Here is an 18,828-nt window from a genome sequence, read left to right as displayed (position 1 = left end):
ATTGTTAAAGAATGTGGTACTCTCTCGCATAAGTATTCTAATGTATTGGGGACTGCAGCCAAGGAGCAGAATCCTCCAGGAAATTTTCCAGCCCAAACTTCTTTAAAATGAACAGATGCGCAAAAAAATGCTTAGCATCTTGAATATTTATTTATTTTCCTCTTTTTATAATCTACTTTTCTCACTGATACTCCAGGTGTATTACACAGTATAAAACAATGGAATCAAATACCATAAGACATTCAATAAACAATACAATAGGACAATGATTATAAACATTAGAAACAAAGCAAAAAAAGTATTAGACATATAAACAGTGCAAAAATGTATCACAAAAATAGAAAACAATGCAGTAAGAGCAAATTGATACCTACAATAATAGTTCCAGTACATTACAATCCTATTCCATTATAAAGGTGCCCTTCTAAATTATTCCATTTTACTATAGTTCTAATCCCCTTCTAAAAATGCCCTCCTGAATATTACTCAGACCCAACTCTTTAAAAACCTGCGCATATAGCTTGAAGTCAATGGTCTTAAAAGGATTTAACTCTGCTGATGACTGCATTGTAAAAGAGGCCTCGCACTTTATGCTGCATTTGTGTTTGCTGCAAGTTCACCGGTGTTAAACCAAGCAAACATCTGAAATATGAGCAACAGATTTCCACATGAAAATAGCCATGAAAGCCAGGGAACCTTGATAGCAGCATCGCCCCTGAAGGCATGTTTATAGACACGTATCTGTCATCAACAGTTTATATTTCAGCTGCAATAAACGGAAGCATAACACTGTGGAGGTATCTGAGAACCAGATTTCAAAATGAGTTATTCAAGCATGATAGGAATACAGTTGGACAGATGGTTGATCATTTCTTTTATGTATTTTTTAAAAAAATTAAAAATTAAATATGAATATTTAAAGGCTAGACGGCCATCTGTCCAGGGCATCTTGGGTTTTTGTCCAACTTTGAGATTTTGTGAATCATGTCAGCAAACGCTTTCGCTTGTTGTTTTCCACTACAGAAATCCAACGTGATGATGGCTGTGGAGGGGCAGGGGCAGCTCCAGCCTGGTGCCCTTGTGCCTCCTGCTGCAGCTGGTGGAAATGGCTCCTTGGTTTGCTCCTGGCCTGGCTCCTTCTGCTTGGTCTGCTTTTTGGGCTTATTGCTCTGGGTAAGAGATTACAAAGTGTGAAGTGTAGGATAAGTTACAGCTAAGGAAGAGGGTAGCTTAGGGCCTTTTCCAAATGAGTAGTGACAGGTCAAAGCAAAGGATGATAGAGAGATAATGGCCTTAATAATCCCAGTTTTAAATCTCTGCTTTTTACTAGTTAGGAGTTTTATGTCTGGGCAAAGTCCTGAGATAACCAGGTGTTAGTGTGTTTTTTTCCTAGTGAACAGTGCTGGAAGTGCATCCATATCTGACTAAACTATTATGCAATTTTACCTTAGCAAATAGATTGACCAGTCTGGTTGGTTAGCCATATAGGTAACCTAGGGTTGTGGATTTGTAAACAGCCTCCGTAACAGTTGTCCTGAATTTCACAGTGTTCAGAGGAATTACCTGTCGCACCTTCTTTCTGAAGGCATTTTGTGTTCAGTAAAATTCAATTCTGATTTGGACAGAGTGAAGGCATAGAGAGAGAAAAGCAGTATCTTTGGTCTGCAAATAGAAATAACTAAGGAGAATAGATTTGACCAAGGATCATTTAAGCCTTTTTAAAAATCTAAACTTTCAGCGGAGGAAGTGAGAAAGCTGAGATCTCGTGTGGAGAGCCTTGAATCCCGTGCCAACTACTTGCAGATTAATCCTGATACTTTGGAAAATGTACACATCAGCAAGGTTGGACAGTTTGCCAAACACTCATCAACTCTGGGTGATATGAGTGAAGAAGACCAGCTATGGCTATTCATGAAGAAGAGGCTGGAAGCAGAAAGAAATCAAGGTGAGGAACCCCCCAAATTCCTTGAGGGTAGGCAGTGAAAATATGTGTTTATAAGGAACTATGCTGATTCTTCAAACACACTGCTATGTTTTCTAAGAATGTAATTGATATGGAGGGAGAGATAGGGCGAGATGGGGCTGTGTAGGCTTTGAGCTCAGTCCAACCTTTACCTATCTATCTGTTGTACAAAGCAGGAATGCAGGCGGGGAGGAATTAGATAGGATAAGAGACACTCTATACAAGAGGGATCCAACAGCCGCAACACTCCCCAACAACAGCTGTGGGGGAAAATGAAAAGATATTCCCAATCCCAACACATTTCAATACACACTCTTTCTTCTGGAAAGTTGTTTTTACAATCCTTCTCAACATGGTTTCTCAAAAACTTTCAATGTATAAACCTACTCAGCTCATTTTAAAAATAACAGAACTGACTGAAGCAGACTCTGCCATTGTGCCATTGAAGAATATCTAGGGAAATACCGCACCAAGGACTGGTTTATTGGATGAGTGTGTACAAGATATAGAGGGAAGTACAGAGTAAAAGAGAGATTTACCTCAAAGAAATAAAAGAGACTCTTTTGCCTTCCTCTCCTTCCCCCTTAAAGTCACTTGTCAGTATGACATTTTCCCTCCCAATTCTATGCTCTGATTTCAGACTGAACTGAGGTTTTTGTAGCCATACAGCAATTAAAAAGTAAATGGCTGTTAAAAAATAAGGGAGAGTCCAAACAACCTCAGAATGCCTCTATGTGGAGAAGATGGGCTCCCCCTCCCCCCTCAACCCCTTTGCCCATGTCACAATAGCACAGGGGTGGGGGAAGTTCCCTCCCTGTTTATACTGTTCCACATGCCAGAATACTTTACACAAAGAAGAAAACACAGGGGGGTGGAATCTCTCTCCCCTGCTTTTTTGATACGGGGAAATGGCTCCCCCCTCCCATTTGGTCTTTCCTTTATTTTTAACAGCCATTTCCCAAAGATGCTGTGTGGCTGCAGGGAACTTGAGTTGGGTCCAAGGAACCCAGACCCACCTCTTTAAAAATTTGCATGTCTATCTTGGTCCTCTGCCACTACTTAGCATAATACTCTTTATCTGTGCTTTTGCTCTCATGGTTGTTGTTCATAAATTGGAAGCACAGCACTATGAGTGCCTCTTAGGCATTAAAAAAAATGAAAAAGGGCTGTGGCATCTTAGAGAGTTGCTTTCATAGCCAGCAACCTGCTTCATGAGATGCACAAAGCATCAGGCTGAGAAGGCAGGGGTCACCTGGATCTTATGAATGGGCTCGTGCATTTTCAAGGCATCATGGCATGGCTTGTGTTCCAGAATATAAAGTTACTCTTAATGCTCCTGTTCGTTCCATTTCCCCAAAAGTGGTTTATTTGAGAATTTTCTTCTCCTTAATACATTGCTGTATTAGGGAACACAACTCTGGAAACATCGGGAGCAAATGTGGCTACCAGATACCCCAATCCTAGATGCCATCTTGATTCATGAGCCTTGTTTTTAAACATCATATGAGTAAAGATTGGATGGTACTCAGCCACCTACTTTTGTGATCTGGGGAAGTGGCTTAAATATGACCCGTGGTGCAAATGTGTTTGCTTCCAAAGCTACTTATTTTCCACTTGATTGCATTGCTTTTTGCCATCATATTGTGCCAGGCATAGCTTTGCAGCCTTAGGGGGCTGGTATACAGTAGTGGCTAAGAGAATGAGCTGTGGTCTCTGGTTCAAATATCATTAGATGATAAGACTCATTGTCATCCCCACCCTAATCTGCAATGTGGGCATAATAATACTGGCCTACCTTATAGGGCTGTTGCAAGGATTACAGCAGCAATCTGTGTGAAGTGATTACAGCAGCAATCTGTGTAAAGCCATTTGAACATTGAAAATGTTATGAACAGTGCTATGAAATTGTATTGTTATAGTTTGTTAAACAAAATCTGAATAATATTATGGGTTTGTTTGTTTTACAGGTTATTTCCGAGGCGAGCCGGGACCCAAAGGTACCTGTTAGCCCCATTTCTGTTTGATGTGGGTCTCTCTTCTTATAACAGAGCCAATGTTTGTGAGTGGCTCTTTAGCATGTTTAACTCTACATGTTTAAATCTGTTTTGTTAAAAAAAATAACTGCCATATAACTCTCAAATCAGGGCATTGTAGTTCTATGGAGAACCTTAAGATTTTTTTTTAAATGCAAAGTTGTAACTGTCAAGCCAATTTCAAAAACAGTTTTGAATGGCCATAAATTACAGAATTTCATTGCCTGTTTAAAATAAAGAGAAATCACAGAGGAATTTTATTTTCTCCACCGAAACAACAACAGAGGATTGTTATGAAGAACAAACTACTAGCCCAGCTAGTCTTAGGGATGAAGTAGGTCGTTGTAGAGGGATTTGGTTCTGCTTTCCATGAGTACCCTATGGTATGAGAGGGATGAGGAGGAAGATAGACTGAGCAAAGACTGGAAATAACATTCACAAACCTTATTTATTTGTTTTCTTTTTGTTCTGCTTCAGGTGATATGGGCATCCAAGGACCAAAAGGTTAGTTCGACATTCTCCAATGCTTGTGTCCTGTGACAATTGATGTGGAATAACTTTTTTCTAGTTTGTTTGTATGTGGGTACATGTGCACATACATACATGAGTGTTCTGAACGACCACAACTATCAATATTGCACCAGAGTAATGAACTTTTACCACTATTCCTGATTGTATGAATGTGTGGATGTATGTGAAACAAGGATCAACCAGTCTAAGTGAGAAATTATGTCATATTTGTTCTTAATTGCTGGTATAGATTTTAAAATTGGCCGTGTACTGAACATCACAAATAACACTATCAGGTAAAGAAGGTACCTGTGTCCCAATTTGCTTTCCTATGGGACTATAGTGACCCATAGGGGGTTGAAGTAGGTCGAAAAAAGAGCCAGGGCTGAGAGATTCATCACTAACTCTCCATTGCTTTATTTCTATAGGAGACCAAGGACTTCCTGGCCCAGCAGGTAGGCAAAGCACAGAAACAGTCAGCTAGGCCAATCTTTGTGGGCTTTTTAATTGTCTGGGATACAGTTGGGGGGGGGGCAATGACCGTTTTCAGATTGCACATCTTTCTCCATTTCCCAGGGATTGTATTTGTGCAAAAAAGTTGGCTATTATTTGACTTGGCCCTGAATCCTCAAGTTAAGCAAGTACTAGATCAATCATGTTAAGATCTTAATCTAGTATCTGTTGACATGATGACGCTTTTAAAGCTTAATCATTTATGGTGATGCTTGGATGCAAATTTGAAGGGTGATAATGGAGGGAATGATCACACATCACACTCTCCCATATACTCATGGGAGGTGATTAGTCGTTCTAATGTCACTTTGCTGATCTCTTGGGATGTCTAATATAGTTTAGGATCAAAATAGATGGAAAATGCATGCAACTCACTTCCGATGGCCCTCTGTCACCAGCAGCTTCAAGGAGAAGCAATAGGAAGCAGAGAAGTGGCACAATACATGTTGGTGTCTGCACATACATTGATGACCTTCACATTGTGGGTTGGGTTCTCCTTTCCTCTGTTGGATTTTATGGCTTACTTCTGCTAAGTGTTCCTTCAACAGAGAAAGACTTCCTCCAATAGAGAACGAGTTTTTCTGATGAAGAAAAGTCTTTCTTTGTTGAAAGAAGACTTGGTGGAAGGGAGTCATAAAATCCAACCCTATATTTCCTCAGTGGGACCAATAGTGGCTACCTGCGACTATTTTAGGTTGGAAAAATGATATGGGTGGATATTTCTCCAGACACCACATTCTCACGCCACATTTGCCTGGGAAGTTTCAGAAAACACCTCTCTGTCTGCCCCAGTAATGTTCCCAGGGAAACATAACATATAGTTAGGCCCATTACAACAAAATTCTTGATTAGTACACAAGGATTTGTTACGCTGAAACTGATGTGATATTGAAAATCTACAACATAACTAGTAGAGCTCAAGGAGGGCCTGAAAATCAGATAATAAATTTCATAATCTTGACACTGAATCAATCAGATCCAGTCAAGAGATCATAATGCTTTTTTCAATGAAGGTTTGGACTTTGAAGCATCAATCTAATTCTGAAATTTGAAATCCAGATAATTTTACAAACGTTAAACTTTGTTTTAAGCTTTGTTAAGTGTCCAAGCAGCAGTGCGCAGAAAGTAACAGCTCTTTTTAACATACTGTTTTCTCCTAACAGGTGCTCCAGGTCGCTTTGGGCCTGAAGGCCCAAAAGGACAAAAAGGCAACATGGGTGAGCAGAACAGGCCAACCTAGGCCCTTTGTGCAATTCAGATTCTTTTGTCAATATGTGACCTGATTGTGACAACTGCTGTTCAGCAGAGAGAGTACCAAACTGTACTGAGCAGAGCATGTCACGTGTAGGAATCTGGATCCTCAGCTACTTATACTTTACAGGTGAAAATGGCATGGAGGGGCCCATGGGACAAAGAGGAAGAGAAGGACCTCAAGGCTCTCGTGGGGAACCTGGTCCACCTGGATTTGGAGAGAAAGGAGACAAAGGTAAGAAATTATTATAGGATACCATCATGTCCAACAGAACATGATGCTATCCATGAGGTTTGCAGAATAATTGGAGATTTTCATATAAATAAAGAGATTTTTCAGGATTCTGAAAGCCTTATATCAGTGTTCTTCAGTGGTATAGATTCAGGGACACATTCCATTTTGTCTTGTCTGCCAAAGAACACTAAGCATCTGCCATGAAACATCAGAGCATTGCAAAGGATTCTGGGGCAAGTTGTCAAGAACTGCCTGGATCTTTTAGAGCTCCCTATTGTTCCACATGGATTGAGAGCACATCCCAGAACACATCTGGCACTCTCATGCATTTGAACATTACTGGAGAAGTTCAGTATCAGTGGGCAAGCTACCTTTCAAGGAAGGCTTGTCCATCATTACCAATCTGCTGGAAAGAAAACCTTCATATACCTCCAAGGAATCCCAGGGTTTCCCAAATCATTGTTTGAAAACTACTGCCTTACAATGGGCAGGAATATTTATTTTTATTTATTTGATTTAAAACATTTCTGATAACTGTGATGTAAGTACTTGGGCCTCTTTACTTTCAACAAACAAAAGAGATGACTGAGATATTGTTGCCCCAAAGACAGTAAGACCCTGTGGCATGTGTCCACTTGACGTAATGTCAGAAGGGCTGGAACTCGTGGCCAAAAGAAATGAGTTTGTTTTCCAATAATGCATTCTCTGTTGCTCTTTAATTATTCATTAATCATAGAAACAAACAGGGCTGGGTGTCAAAACGGTATCCCATTCAGATACTAATAAATAGGTTGCCAACGCTCAATCACTCATATGAGTAATGGGCTACTGTAATACAAAACCATCTGGTGGATTGTTTTGTGGAAGGGAAAACAATACCTTATCTGTCCATAGAGTTCTGGTTGCTATCAAATATATCCCTACACATGGAACTGAGGGGTGATGGGGAAAAGAGGTTGTAAATACTGTTCAGCTGCTATTCCCCAGCGATGGCTAATTGTTACTGAGCCAAGGCCTAATATCTTGGTGGGGTCAGTTGACTGCCTTATGGACCACATAAAAAAGGGACATAAATATGAGGCTAGAGGGAAGCAAGTTTTAGCAGGTTTTTCAGGTTACCTGATGTTTTGTCTCATGTTTTCCTCTATAGGTTCTGCTGGAGTTCCAGGACCTCAAGGTCCCCCAGGTCCCCCAGGTCCTTTTGGCCCCAAAGGTAAATGAAGAATCTGGCATAAAAGCTAGCCTAAGCATGAATGGAAACTGCTGGGCTGTATGAAAAAATAAGGATTTTCTTTCTTAAGAAACCTTTTAGCATTCTGAAGGAAATGGTCAGGCAGCGTGCAGAATAAAATGACCTTGTCTAAAGAGCAATGCATTCTAAGATTACACATAGCCTTGGAAATAAAAAGAAAGCCCTGCTGCTTTCTTCATTGAGGTTGCACTCCTAAAAAAACTTTCCTTGGAGGAGGCTCCAGTGAATAAAGTGGAACTTATGTGTAGACCTGCCTAGGACTGGAATTGAAGCAATGTAGGAACAGGGATTACCTGCTGGGTAAATGGCATCCTCTCTGGTGTTATAGCTGGCTTTCCACTGATTGTGAACCTTTCAAAATAACTTCATTTTGACCCATCACATTTCTTAAAAGCCTCAGAGTTTTGTGAAAGTACTTTTAGCGTGTGTGGTGGTGGTGGTGGGAAATAAGATAATGTTTCAGTTCCAAAACTTTGGTCAAGCCCCTCAATTCTTGTGTTTCTGTACCCAGATTTGTGGGACGTGTTGGTTCTGCTCATTTTTAATTTTGTATTCAAAGTTGCAAATCTTAGCCAGTTGTGATAATGTAAAATTGTTTTAGCCGTAAAAATACCATAGCTTTTTGATTGTGACTGTAGCCCAACTCTCTGTATGCCTGTCTGTAGTGTGTATGAGAGAGAGGGAGAGAGAATCTATCTATCTTTGTGTATGTATAGTCTAGTGCTTACTCTAAGCCACTGAGTGCACTAAATTCATGTAAACTAAAAAAAAGACCTGTCCCCTAAAATACACCCATATCAATAATTGTTGAGAAATTCTTCCTAAAATGGCTAGAATGCAAGTGATCTGCTTTATCTAGTTGTATGAACATAAATGCCAATACATTCCAAGAATGAAGAATCCTGGTTCAACTTGATAAAAACATTGTTGAATGTAAAATTACAAAGCTTACAAGGATATTTCCAGACATGTTGGCAGACTCAAGATAATGTGGGTTGATATTTCAATAATATAATTTCCAAACTCTTGAAACATTTTTTTTCTAGGTATGATGGGTGCACCCGGTGGCCATGGTCCCCCTGGTAAGTATCATGTTCTCATTATGAGGTGTATTGTAAAATACAGCAGACCGAGGTATCGATTTTGGTGTGTTATGTTCTCCTTGTTGAAAGGCAACATAATGAACTGACAGGGAGATAAAAATAAAACACCATTGATCTGACCACTTTTTATGTCTTGGAAAAGATGTGGAGTCTGATCTTGCTTTCTCTTTAGGTCCTCCTGGTCTTCAAGGATTCAGAGGTGAAACAGGTGTTCCAGGTATTAAAGGTATGACTTTCTTGCACTTCATAGATTTGTGTTGCTAACTGAAAAGTTATTGTATGTTTCTACCATTGAAAGTATAAGCAGGTTGCTGGACCTGTAAACAAAGGAGGGTTGGGCAACACTTTCCCACGCTAACAGACAAGAATAAAAGGACTTATATGAGTAACTAACTGGTGAAAGTGAAAACTGAGTTTATCATGCATGGACCAATTTAACTTCTATATATTTCTTCAGTTTTTTAAACCCTACTCTTCTTCAAGCTCATACTCCCCTCTTTTTATCCTTTTATCCTCACAATAGCCCTGTAAAATATGCCCAGAGAGAGTGACTAAGACAAAGTCACCCTGTGGGCTTCATACCAGACTGGGGATTTGAGTCCAGTACTCTAACTACCACACTATACTGGCTCTTGCTTAGAGCAAATAGAAAAAAATGGATCTTATTTCAAACCGCAAACTGAAACATATTAGAAAAAAATTTATATGAGGGACACTGGTTCCTCCACTTTGTGGCACATTCCGTTACAGGTTCCTATATTAGATTAAGGTTATCCTGGATGTGTAGAATCCTTCCTTGGAGTTTTGATTATCTCCTTTGCTATTCCTTCCAACTGAATGTGGGTTAAAAATTTATCTTATTGTTAGTTTCTTTTAAGTTATTGCCTGTTTCATTTAGGTGAGAAAGGAGCCATGGGACCACCTGGGCCTAAAGGTATGTTAATCAATTAGATGTGCTTTCTTAACACTTGACTCAATTATTATTGTTTAAATGTAATATTTTGCTTTCTTCAGTTTAACTCATTAGTGGAGTTTTCTTGCTACTTTTATCACAAGGATTTTTGTTGTTTGAGCGTGGAAGTTTTTATTTATTTAAAACATTTCTGTCACCTTTCCACCTGATTCGTTATCCCCAAGATAGCAAAAATTTAAACATTAAAACAAAACACTAAAAATGTTGAGACATTAAAAAGCATATAAAACACACACAATATTTAAAACAATTAAAAAAATCATATAAAACAAAAATATAAACAACTAAAAACACAAATGGGGAGGAGGCTAATAAGTAAGCGGAGGTCAAACAAAACAAAAAAGTATTCAGCCACTGGCAGAAGACAATGATCGAGGGAGTTCCTGGGAAGGGTGTTCCAAAGTTTTGGTGCCATCATGATGACCAAGAAGGGCCTTTCTTGGGTTGCCACCTGTCTAGCCTCTTATGGAAGGGGCACCTAAAGCAAGGCCACCAAAAATGACCAGAGCGGTCTGATCTATTCATATGGGAGTAGGCAGCCCTTCAGGTATGCTGACCCCATTAAAATAAAATTGCTTTGCATGCTCTGGTTTCCCTTCAGATCATATACATCTTTCACTTTTTACTAAAGATTGTATAAAAATTCTTTGCATCTTTGTGCTTTCTTTTTTAGGTGATCAAGGGGAGAAAGGACCTCGTGGTCTTACAGGTCTGTACCTTTTATTTATTTATCTAAAATATTTCTATACTGAATTTCTATCCAGATAGGATCCTCAAACTGGCAAACATGAAAACATTTCAACATTAAAACGAAATTTAAAATAAAGTATATATAAGGGAATTAAATAATTCAATAAAACATATAAACGCAAACACGCATAAAATAACCAGGGAGGATGGTCAACAACAAGTAGTGGGGGAATGCCAAACAAAGCAAAAAAGTCTTCACTCACTGGCAGAAGATGACAACAGAGGGAGACATACAAGTCTCCTGGGGGAGGGAGTTCCGAAATTTTGGCACCTCCACCAAGGAGGCTCATTCTTGGGTTGCCAATTGCCATCCATGAGGCCTCAGATAGCAGGGCCTGCGTGGACAGGTAGGTTCATATGTGAGGAGGAGGTTGTCCTTCAGGTATGCTGACCCCAAACAGTATAGGGCTTTAAAGGTCAATACCAGCATCTTGAATTGAGTCTGGAAACCAATTGGGAGCCAGTTTACATGGAATAAGACTGGAATTATATGGTCCCTACAACTCACTCCAGTCAGGGTTCTGGATGCCAAATTCTGTACCAACTGTAGCTTCTGGACAGTCTTCAAGGATTCACAGAGAGCACTGTAGTAATCTAATTTAGATTTTAGCTGGGCATGCACTACAGTGGCAAGATATTGCCTGCTAAGGGAAGGCCACAGCTGTCTTACCAGCTGAAATTGGTGGCACCTGCTGCCTCCTCTTTATCTAACATGAGGACCTTGGCCAGCAGCACCTCCAAGCTATGAACCTGCCCCCTTGGGGGAATGCAAGTCCATCCAAAACAGGAGATATCTCAGTTCCTGGGCCAAACCTTCCCCCTTTCCAGTGGCCCCTCTGTTTTGTTGAGATTAAGTTTCAGTTCATTTGCCCTTATTAGGGTTGCCAGATACTCCCGTCTTCCCAATGCTGTTTCTCATCCGCACTCCCAGGGCCATGCAATGATATTACTTCCGGGAAGTGACATCATTGCACAGGCTGCAGCTGCCCCAGGAACGCTACTGCGCTCCATAGGGGGGGGGGTGAATTGGGCCTGATTTGGGCTGGATTGGGCCCAAATCAGGTTGGATTCAGGCCACTGTGAAGTGCTGGATCACTCCACTGTAAAGTGCTGGAGCACTCCTGCACTCCACAGCGGCCCGATCTGGGCTGATTAGGGCCCAAATTGGCCCAGAGTGGGCCCAGATCAGGCCAGAATCGGTGTGGAACAGGCCGCTGGGGAGGATGGGAGCATTCCTGTGCTCCTCAGTGGCCTGATCTAGGCTGGATCAGCCCTGAATTGGCCCAGATTGAGTCCAAATCGGCTTGAACAGGCTGCTGTGGAGTGTGGGAGCGCTCCAGTGCTCCACAGTGACCTGATCTGGGCCGATTTGGGCCCAAAGTGGCCCAGATTGGGCCCAGATTGGCCTGGAGCAGGCTGCTGTGGTGTGCAAGAGCACTCCAGTGCTCCACAGTGGCCCATTCCCACCCGATTGGGCCCCAATCCATGCTGATTCAGGCCCGATCAGCCGGATCAGAGCTGCAGGAGAGCGCCACACCGCCCGGGAGCATACTCCCAGGAGGCCCGTATCTCCCCCACCAGCCAGGTAAGCAGGGGCTAGGGGTGGAGGGTGGGAGTGGGGGATCCCCCACCCCCCAGTGGGGGACTGGCAGCCTTAGCCCTTATCCATCCCAGGTATTATATTGCTGTCAGGGATTTTGAAATGATACCAGATGAACATCCATGTTAACCCGCCCCATATGCATAGAATTTTGTAATCTTTGAGAGCAGAGCCAGAAATGAGGAAGGTTACCTTAGTCCTTAAGAAAACTACAGCCTCTCACCATTCAAAAGACTTTCCAATAGCTAGTTTGGCTGCAATTCCTCAATCACAGCCTTCCAATCTAGGGGTATTTATTGGTGGTTCTATGCCTTTCCTTCTTCCCTACATTTATTTTTTCCTCTACCACATTTCCTTCCAGCTAGTTGCTGACCAATATGTTTGAGTATTTTCCTAACAGTGAAAATGTGAGTTTATAGCTGCTGTCCATACAATGTAGGGTGTAGCATTGCTGAAGGGAGCTTTTACATCTATGGCAATGCCTGTAGCCTGTAAAACATCAGCTGCAGCAAGGTCCTGTCATCTGCTGCCCTAGGGGAAAAGTTAGTGCAACAGACGCTGCCAGGGTCTGTTACACTTACCTTAAATATGTGTGGTCCTGTGCACAACCTAGGCTGTAGTTGTCTGAAGTAACACATATTTGGTCAATCAAATATGGAAGTGGGCACATGATTTCCCCCTCTTGTTCTTGCATATGACACAAGAAGAACTGAGCACATTATTGAAATCTACTCTTATGTTGATTTGCAGGTGAACCTGGTTCCAGAGGGCCAGCTGGACCTACAGGTGAACCAGGAGCTAAAGGATCAGCAGGTGAGTGGTGGTGTTGTGCATAATGGCATTTTGGAAAATATTTCCAACATATCATGGAACACTTAGGACCCATGGAGCACAAGTCTGCTAAGCAAAGACAGTCTAACAGAGTGAAACTTGATAGTGTTCAAAACCTAGGAAGCATTCAGCACTGAACTATTGTAGAATGTTCCTCACAAAATGGGGTGGGGGGTTGGGTTAAGAGAGATGTTTTACATAAATGTGCATATTTTGAGTAATTTGAAAATGGCCAATTTCTGTAACTTGGTGAAGCCTAGTAAGGATATGAATCTTAATTCTGGCCTTATTTTCATTTTATCCTTCAAAAGATTCTATTGTGTAAAGGGTATAATCTCGTCACAACTGTGAACGCCCTAGTGATCTCCACCTACTGCAATGCGCTCTATGCAGGGTTGCCTCTGATTAGTGTTTGAGACCAACACCCCCTGAAGTTTGGTGGGTGACAACCAAATACAAGGCCTTCTTGGGAATTGCACCGAAGTTGTGGAGTACCCTTCTGATGCAGGCCTATGGCCTCTCCACTGGTGCTGTTCAAGAATCAGATGACAGCTATATTGTTTCAGTGGCGGCAGTTTGGTTAAGTTTATTTTTGTCTGAACCAGTGTTGTGTTCCTTTTGGTAGGCTTTCTTTCTAATAGTTAGGTGGTGTTATTGTTGGTTTACAAATGTTATATTTCACACATTTATTATAATAAAGTCCCTTTTGACAATCTTTTAGGCACACCCAAAGTATTTTAAATAAAATAAAAATGAACCATATAATTTAGGCTTTAGCCAAAAGCATCTGAGCCCTAAAAGTCCATGGTGCAATTTTCAAAGCATGTTCTTATATGTAGCTTTGCTATAAGGAAAGAACAAGAATACTATGGAGGAATTCCAGTAACAATGAATTAACTTCTATGTTTGTATAGGTCCACCTGGGCCAGATGGACATCAAGGCCCCAGAGGTAGGTTATTATTGCATTGTTAGTTCTTCTTATGACAGACAGATCCCAAAAAAACATCAGATGGATATCATAGTATTTTGATGTAAACATTTGAAATTCTTGGCCTAAGAATGCAACTCACTTCATAGCAAACATTTCCATAACTCCAGTGGATGTTACTATTACCTAAAGTTGAAGTACTAACGATTTCTAAATCTTGACCCTTTTCTAGGAGAGCAAGGTCTTATGGGAATACAAGGACAACGAGGTCCATCTGGGCCTCCTGGAGACCCAGGGCAGCCAGGTAATCCAAGATAAAACAGAATCAACTTTGTTTGATTTTTTCTTTAGGTCAAAGTTGGGGGTCAACACACTGACTGGGCAGATGAAACACTGGATCTTTGCAGTGGCTCAACAGGAACATCAAACTTACCAGTGCAGGGAGAAGGACAAGGAGGCAGGTTTATTAGAGACAAGAAGGGCACAGAAAGGAGGTAGATTGGCTCACACAAATGAGGTTGAGAATCCTATGAGGTGGTGAAGATCTTAGAACAGCAACAGAAGAAGTATAGGAACAGAATCCTGCAATGGTGCCTGAATGTCTATGAGTGGCCCTGCTGGTGGATATTGTGAACCTTTGAATTATGGAAAGTATATTTCCACACGTGGGATATATTCTCCACTGTACTGATGGCTTGAAAACAAAAGGAATGACAAGTCTGTTGTCCAGAGCATCTACAGTGTATGTATTACTGAGAAGTGGAAAAATAGGGGATCATGGCTTTAGGGACCCATAGCTCCTTGAAGCATCTCTACTGTGTCTGCCTTTTATGCTTTCTGTGAATAAGCAGCAAAATGCTATCGTACAGATAGCAAACACAAGTATGAATTGACTCTCACAGAGAAGATGCAGCAGAAGGCCTGGGGGTGAAAGAGGAGAGAAGGAAAGAAAGAGTAGCCCTGGAGCTTTTGTGGATTACAAAGTATAAGAATTTAAAAGGGAGATGGGGAAAAAGACATACTGGGAAGGGATAAGGTTCCAAGCTTTAAATCTAAGAATTAGGAAGTTATTCATAGTCCTCAGTGAACTGAGAGGAAATCAATTCATTCCATTGCTGAAATACAAGCTGGGAAAGCAATGGAGTGCCATGTGACCACTTTGGTCACATGTTTACTTAATCTGAGTCCAGTAGTACCTTAAAAATCAACAAGATGTTCAGGGTATAACCTTTAGAGTCAAAGCTCTCTCTGGCAGATATCTGGTGAAAGAAGCTTTGACTCTTGAAAGCTTATAACCTGAAAATCTTGTTGGTCTTTAATTTGCTACTGAATTTGAGTCTTGCTATTCTACGCAGACCAACACATATTTGCTTCAGCTGAAGGCCTCATTCTCTGAAGATAATTGAGAACTGGCCCTTGAATAGTGGGAAGTTGATGCACAAAGTGAAAAGGAGTCAGGGCAGAGTCTTTGGAAGGGGTGGCATCATCATAGAAATGGGCAAGAGAACATTTTTAGCTGAGGCATTTCAAATAATCGTAACAAGCAGGAGGAGAATGTTGCAGTAACTGATGCTATACAAAATAGAAACAATGCATGAATTAAGGTTTAGTTGGAGGTACAAAGGGAAAATGGCAGATCATATAAATGCTGATGAGGACTAGAAGGATGCAACTGAATCTGTTGAAAATGTCAGTTATTTATATATTAACATGTTTGCCTCTCTTCCTGGAAGATAATTCCTGACACAAATCTCATTGTTTTCTTAGGTCTCACAGGACCACAAGGGCCACCAGGTAAGACACTATGTTTGAAAAGATACAGTTGCTTAATAGCTAATGGTCAGATGCTTAAAATACTCAGTGAGGCAGCATGAGGATTCATGTCGTATCTCCTAAGAGGATGCAGATAGCTAGAATTTAAGTGAACTTCAGTGGTTACATTCACACTTGAGCAGGGATTGGGTAGTAGGATGCAAATATGCTTTCCAAAATCATGGACTCCCCATAATAGTTTAGCATGGCCTGACCCAGCAGGTTGATAAACCCAGAGGGGTTCTTGATCTCGCTTGAGGATTTTCCAGTCAGCAAGGCTGGTGCTCTTGTTGCAGCCCTGGTTGAGCTGTGGAATACGGAGACAACCTGGGCTGTGGACATGATTGCCCCGAGCACTCTCTCTCCTTCCATGGAGTTCAGAATGCTCCTTGGTTTACTGAGGAGCTTTGGCTGATGAAATGGTTGGACAGATGTTTAGAAGGCAAAAGTGGAGAAAAACTCAAAGCAAATGCAACCAAGCACATCATCATGCCTTGTCTGTGGCAGTGATGGCAGCAGTATGCTCACTTTTCTGTTTTAAAAAAAATATTTTTAAAATCATTTTATTAGTGCAAAACAAGGAAAACAGCAGTTCAATTGGTCCAAAATGTGGCAGCCAGGCTATTGTCAGGCCTTGGCTATCAGCCCTATGCTGAAAGATCTGCACTGGCAACCCATCTGTTTCTGGGCACAGTTTAAAGTGCTGGTTGTTACCTTTAAGGCTGTAAATGGCTTGAGGTCAGTATACCTGAAGGACCATCTCCTTCCATGCTATCAAGCCTGCAAGTTAAGATTTGCTTCTCAAACCCTGCTGTCTGTGTCCAGCCTTCAGAGGTGAGGTGGATGTTGACTAGAGGTAGGGAATTTACTCTGGTGGTACTTCACCTTTGGAATGCTCTCCCCCTTGAGGCTCACCGAGTACCTACTTTACCTTCTTTGAAGTGCCAGGCCAAAAGACATCTTTTTACCCAGGCTTTTAATTAGGGTTTTTTGTCTTATCAGTTTTTTAATGTTCTGCTTGGTTCTCTGAACAGTTTTTATGCTGCTAATGTCTAATGGCTTGGATTTTATACTGTTTTTTAAATTGTAAGTGGCCCTGAGCATAGCAATATTCTAATTCATAATAAATATATAACCTCTTTGTGACAAATGTAACAGCTATATAAAACACACACACACACAAAATTCACTGCTGAAAAGCACTGTCTAACTAGGAGGCTCACACGGATGAGTAATGGGTCCTGATTTTTTATTATTATGCTGCAAATTCTTTCATCAAGAAATAAAATGAAATGGAGGGACTTTACTATATGTGTGATGGTGATTTTGCCGCAAGAGCAAAGGAGTTTTACAGACCAGCTCATTAGGAATAATGTCCTGTTGGACTTGCTCCAAAGTGTGTATAGGCTGGGAAAAAACTAATAGCATCATGTGGTGAATGTAACCACGTGAAGAGGAATTCACCTGAAGCCCCTGGCTATGGAAATCCAATGAAGTGGAATTGGAGACTACAAGCAACTGCCTCTCCATATGCTTACATCTTCTAAATATTGTATTAAAATCCATCCAGAATCTTTCTGTTTAGATACAAATTGCACACTTGGTATGAGAGGTCAGAGGAAACTGAGAGTTATAAGCAGGACGTTTCAGGTGGGTAGCCATGTTAGTCTGTAGAAAAAGATCAAGATTTGGTTCAAGTAGCACCTTAAAGACCAACTAGATTCCCAGGGAATGAGCTTTCAAGAGCCAAAGCTCCCTTTGTCCGATATAAGCAGAAAGGGATTGTTAAAGAAATGGGATCTCCTTAACAATGAAAACAAATTGAGGTTGTTTGTCCTTTACAGGAGTCAAAAGCATGAGGTATTTTTGTAATCATAAAGGATGTTGGAGTCCATAACCCTGTGCTATCCAGATCTATAACACTGTGATTTACATGATATACAATGGTCTACAGTATTATTTATTCCAAATTTCCATTTCCACTCTTTCTAGGGCTCCCAGGGACTGCAGGTCAACCAGGGCCTAAAGGTGAGTGCGAATGTGTATAGCATTTCAAAGGTTTTGGGGGTAGGAGTAGATGAGGTCCTGGTTCATATATAAAATATATAAATAAATAAATTAGGTTCTATCTGCATGACCAACAAAAGTTGAAGAGAACATGGAAATGGACTAATGTGAGACTTAAGCAGAGGGCTCCTGCTGTCTGCACGGTTGTGTGGCTCCTGTTGTTCCTCCACAAGACTTTCCAACACCCACTTCCTGGCAGCATTGAACCTGGGGCAAAGAGCTTATGTTAAAATGTCAACTTCTTCTCCAGTCTCAAATTATATACACTGGTTTCTGATAAGATCACTACAAACCCCAGTTAATCTACCACCAGATGAATACATGGGTCAGAGCTCTCTCAAAGTAGCCCTCTCCGATCATGCAATAGTAACAATAATTACAGCAAAGAAATTGAATGGCACAGATACCCAATGAAATGACAAACATTGTCCACAATTCACCAGTCTGTTAACTGAAGCTCTGGTAACATCAATTTTTCCTTTCTTTACCTGTTTACGCAGGTGAACCTGGAGCTCCAGGCCGGGTTACTAGTACTGGTATGTATCAAAGCAGGAGCAGGAAGAGTATCAGAATTGATGGCCTGCTTATTGCCTGATAAAATGGTTTCATCTTCTCAGGTTTAATTTCTCTTGGTTTGTCTTTTCAGATGGGGCATCAACTATTGCTCTCCCAGGACCTCCAGGCCCACCAGGCAGTGTTGGACCGCCAGGCCCACCTGGAGTCCCAGGTAGGAACCCCATTATATCATGTGCTACTGACATGTTTTATCCCTAATATTTAATTGTGCAGTTTAGTATAAAGTAGCCTAATCTGCTCATATTTCTTGTTTATCGACATTACAAAATAGACATTCAATTTTCACATAGAATGGTGTCCACAAGTGTATAATGCAGCAGCAACTAGTTAGTTCAGCAGTGTGTATGGAAGGAACCCTTTCGGGAGAAGAATGAAAAGCATACTGGTTTACCCTTTTATCCTATACCTAACAGAGATGGAATGGTTCTTG

At 41.1% G+C, this 18,828-nt stretch overlaps 1 protein-coding gene across 4 annotated transcripts in view; it reads left to right on the top strand.

Moving 5' to 3' along the window:
* COL17A1 (collagen type XVII alpha 1 chain) overlaps window positions 1–18,828 on the top strand; it is a 78,444-nt gene that overhangs the window by 31,859 nt on the left and 27,757 nt on the right. For all 4 annotated transcript variants that reach the window (XM_054982948.1, XM_054982946.1, XM_054982947.1 and 1 more), the window contains exons 17-35: window positions 1,024–1,173; window positions 1,739–1,945; window positions 3,931–3,960; window positions 4,474–4,500; window positions 4,935–4,961; window positions 6,183–6,236; window positions 6,401–6,505; window positions 7,656–7,718; window positions 8,804–8,839; window positions 9,033–9,086; window positions 9,759–9,794; window positions 10,507–10,542; window positions 12,934–12,996; window positions 13,929–13,964; window positions 14,176–14,247; window positions 15,711–15,737; window positions 17,748–17,783; window positions 18,323–18,358; window positions 18,469–18,549. In XM_054982948.1, the coding sequence (XP_054838923.1) occupies window positions 1,024–1,173; window positions 1,739–1,945; window positions 3,931–3,960; window positions 4,474–4,500; window positions 4,935–4,961; window positions 6,183–6,236; window positions 6,401–6,505; window positions 7,656–7,718; window positions 8,804–8,839; window positions 9,033–9,086; window positions 9,759–9,794; window positions 10,507–10,542; window positions 12,934–12,996; window positions 13,929–13,964; window positions 14,176–14,247; window positions 15,711–15,737; window positions 17,748–17,783; window positions 18,323–18,358; window positions 18,469–18,549 (1,176 nt within the window). The remainder of the gene's footprint in view (window positions 1–1,023; window positions 1,174–1,738; window positions 1,946–3,930; window positions 3,961–4,473; window positions 4,501–4,934; window positions 4,962–6,182; window positions 6,237–6,400; window positions 6,506–7,655; window positions 7,719–8,803; window positions 8,840–9,032; window positions 9,087–9,758; window positions 9,795–10,506; window positions 10,543–12,933; window positions 12,997–13,928; window positions 13,965–14,175; window positions 14,248–15,710; window positions 15,738–17,747; window positions 17,784–18,322; window positions 18,359–18,468; window positions 18,550–18,828) is intronic.

The sequence above is a fragment of the Eublepharis macularius genome, chromosome 6 (genome assembly GCF_028583425.1).
Source record: "Eublepharis macularius isolate TG4126 chromosome 6, MPM_Emac_v1.0, whole genome shotgun sequence".
Taxonomy (NCBI): Eukaryota; Metazoa; Chordata; class Lepidosauria; order Squamata; family Eublepharidae; genus Eublepharis; species Eublepharis macularius.
This window is presented reverse-complemented; position numbering and strand designations above follow the sequence as displayed.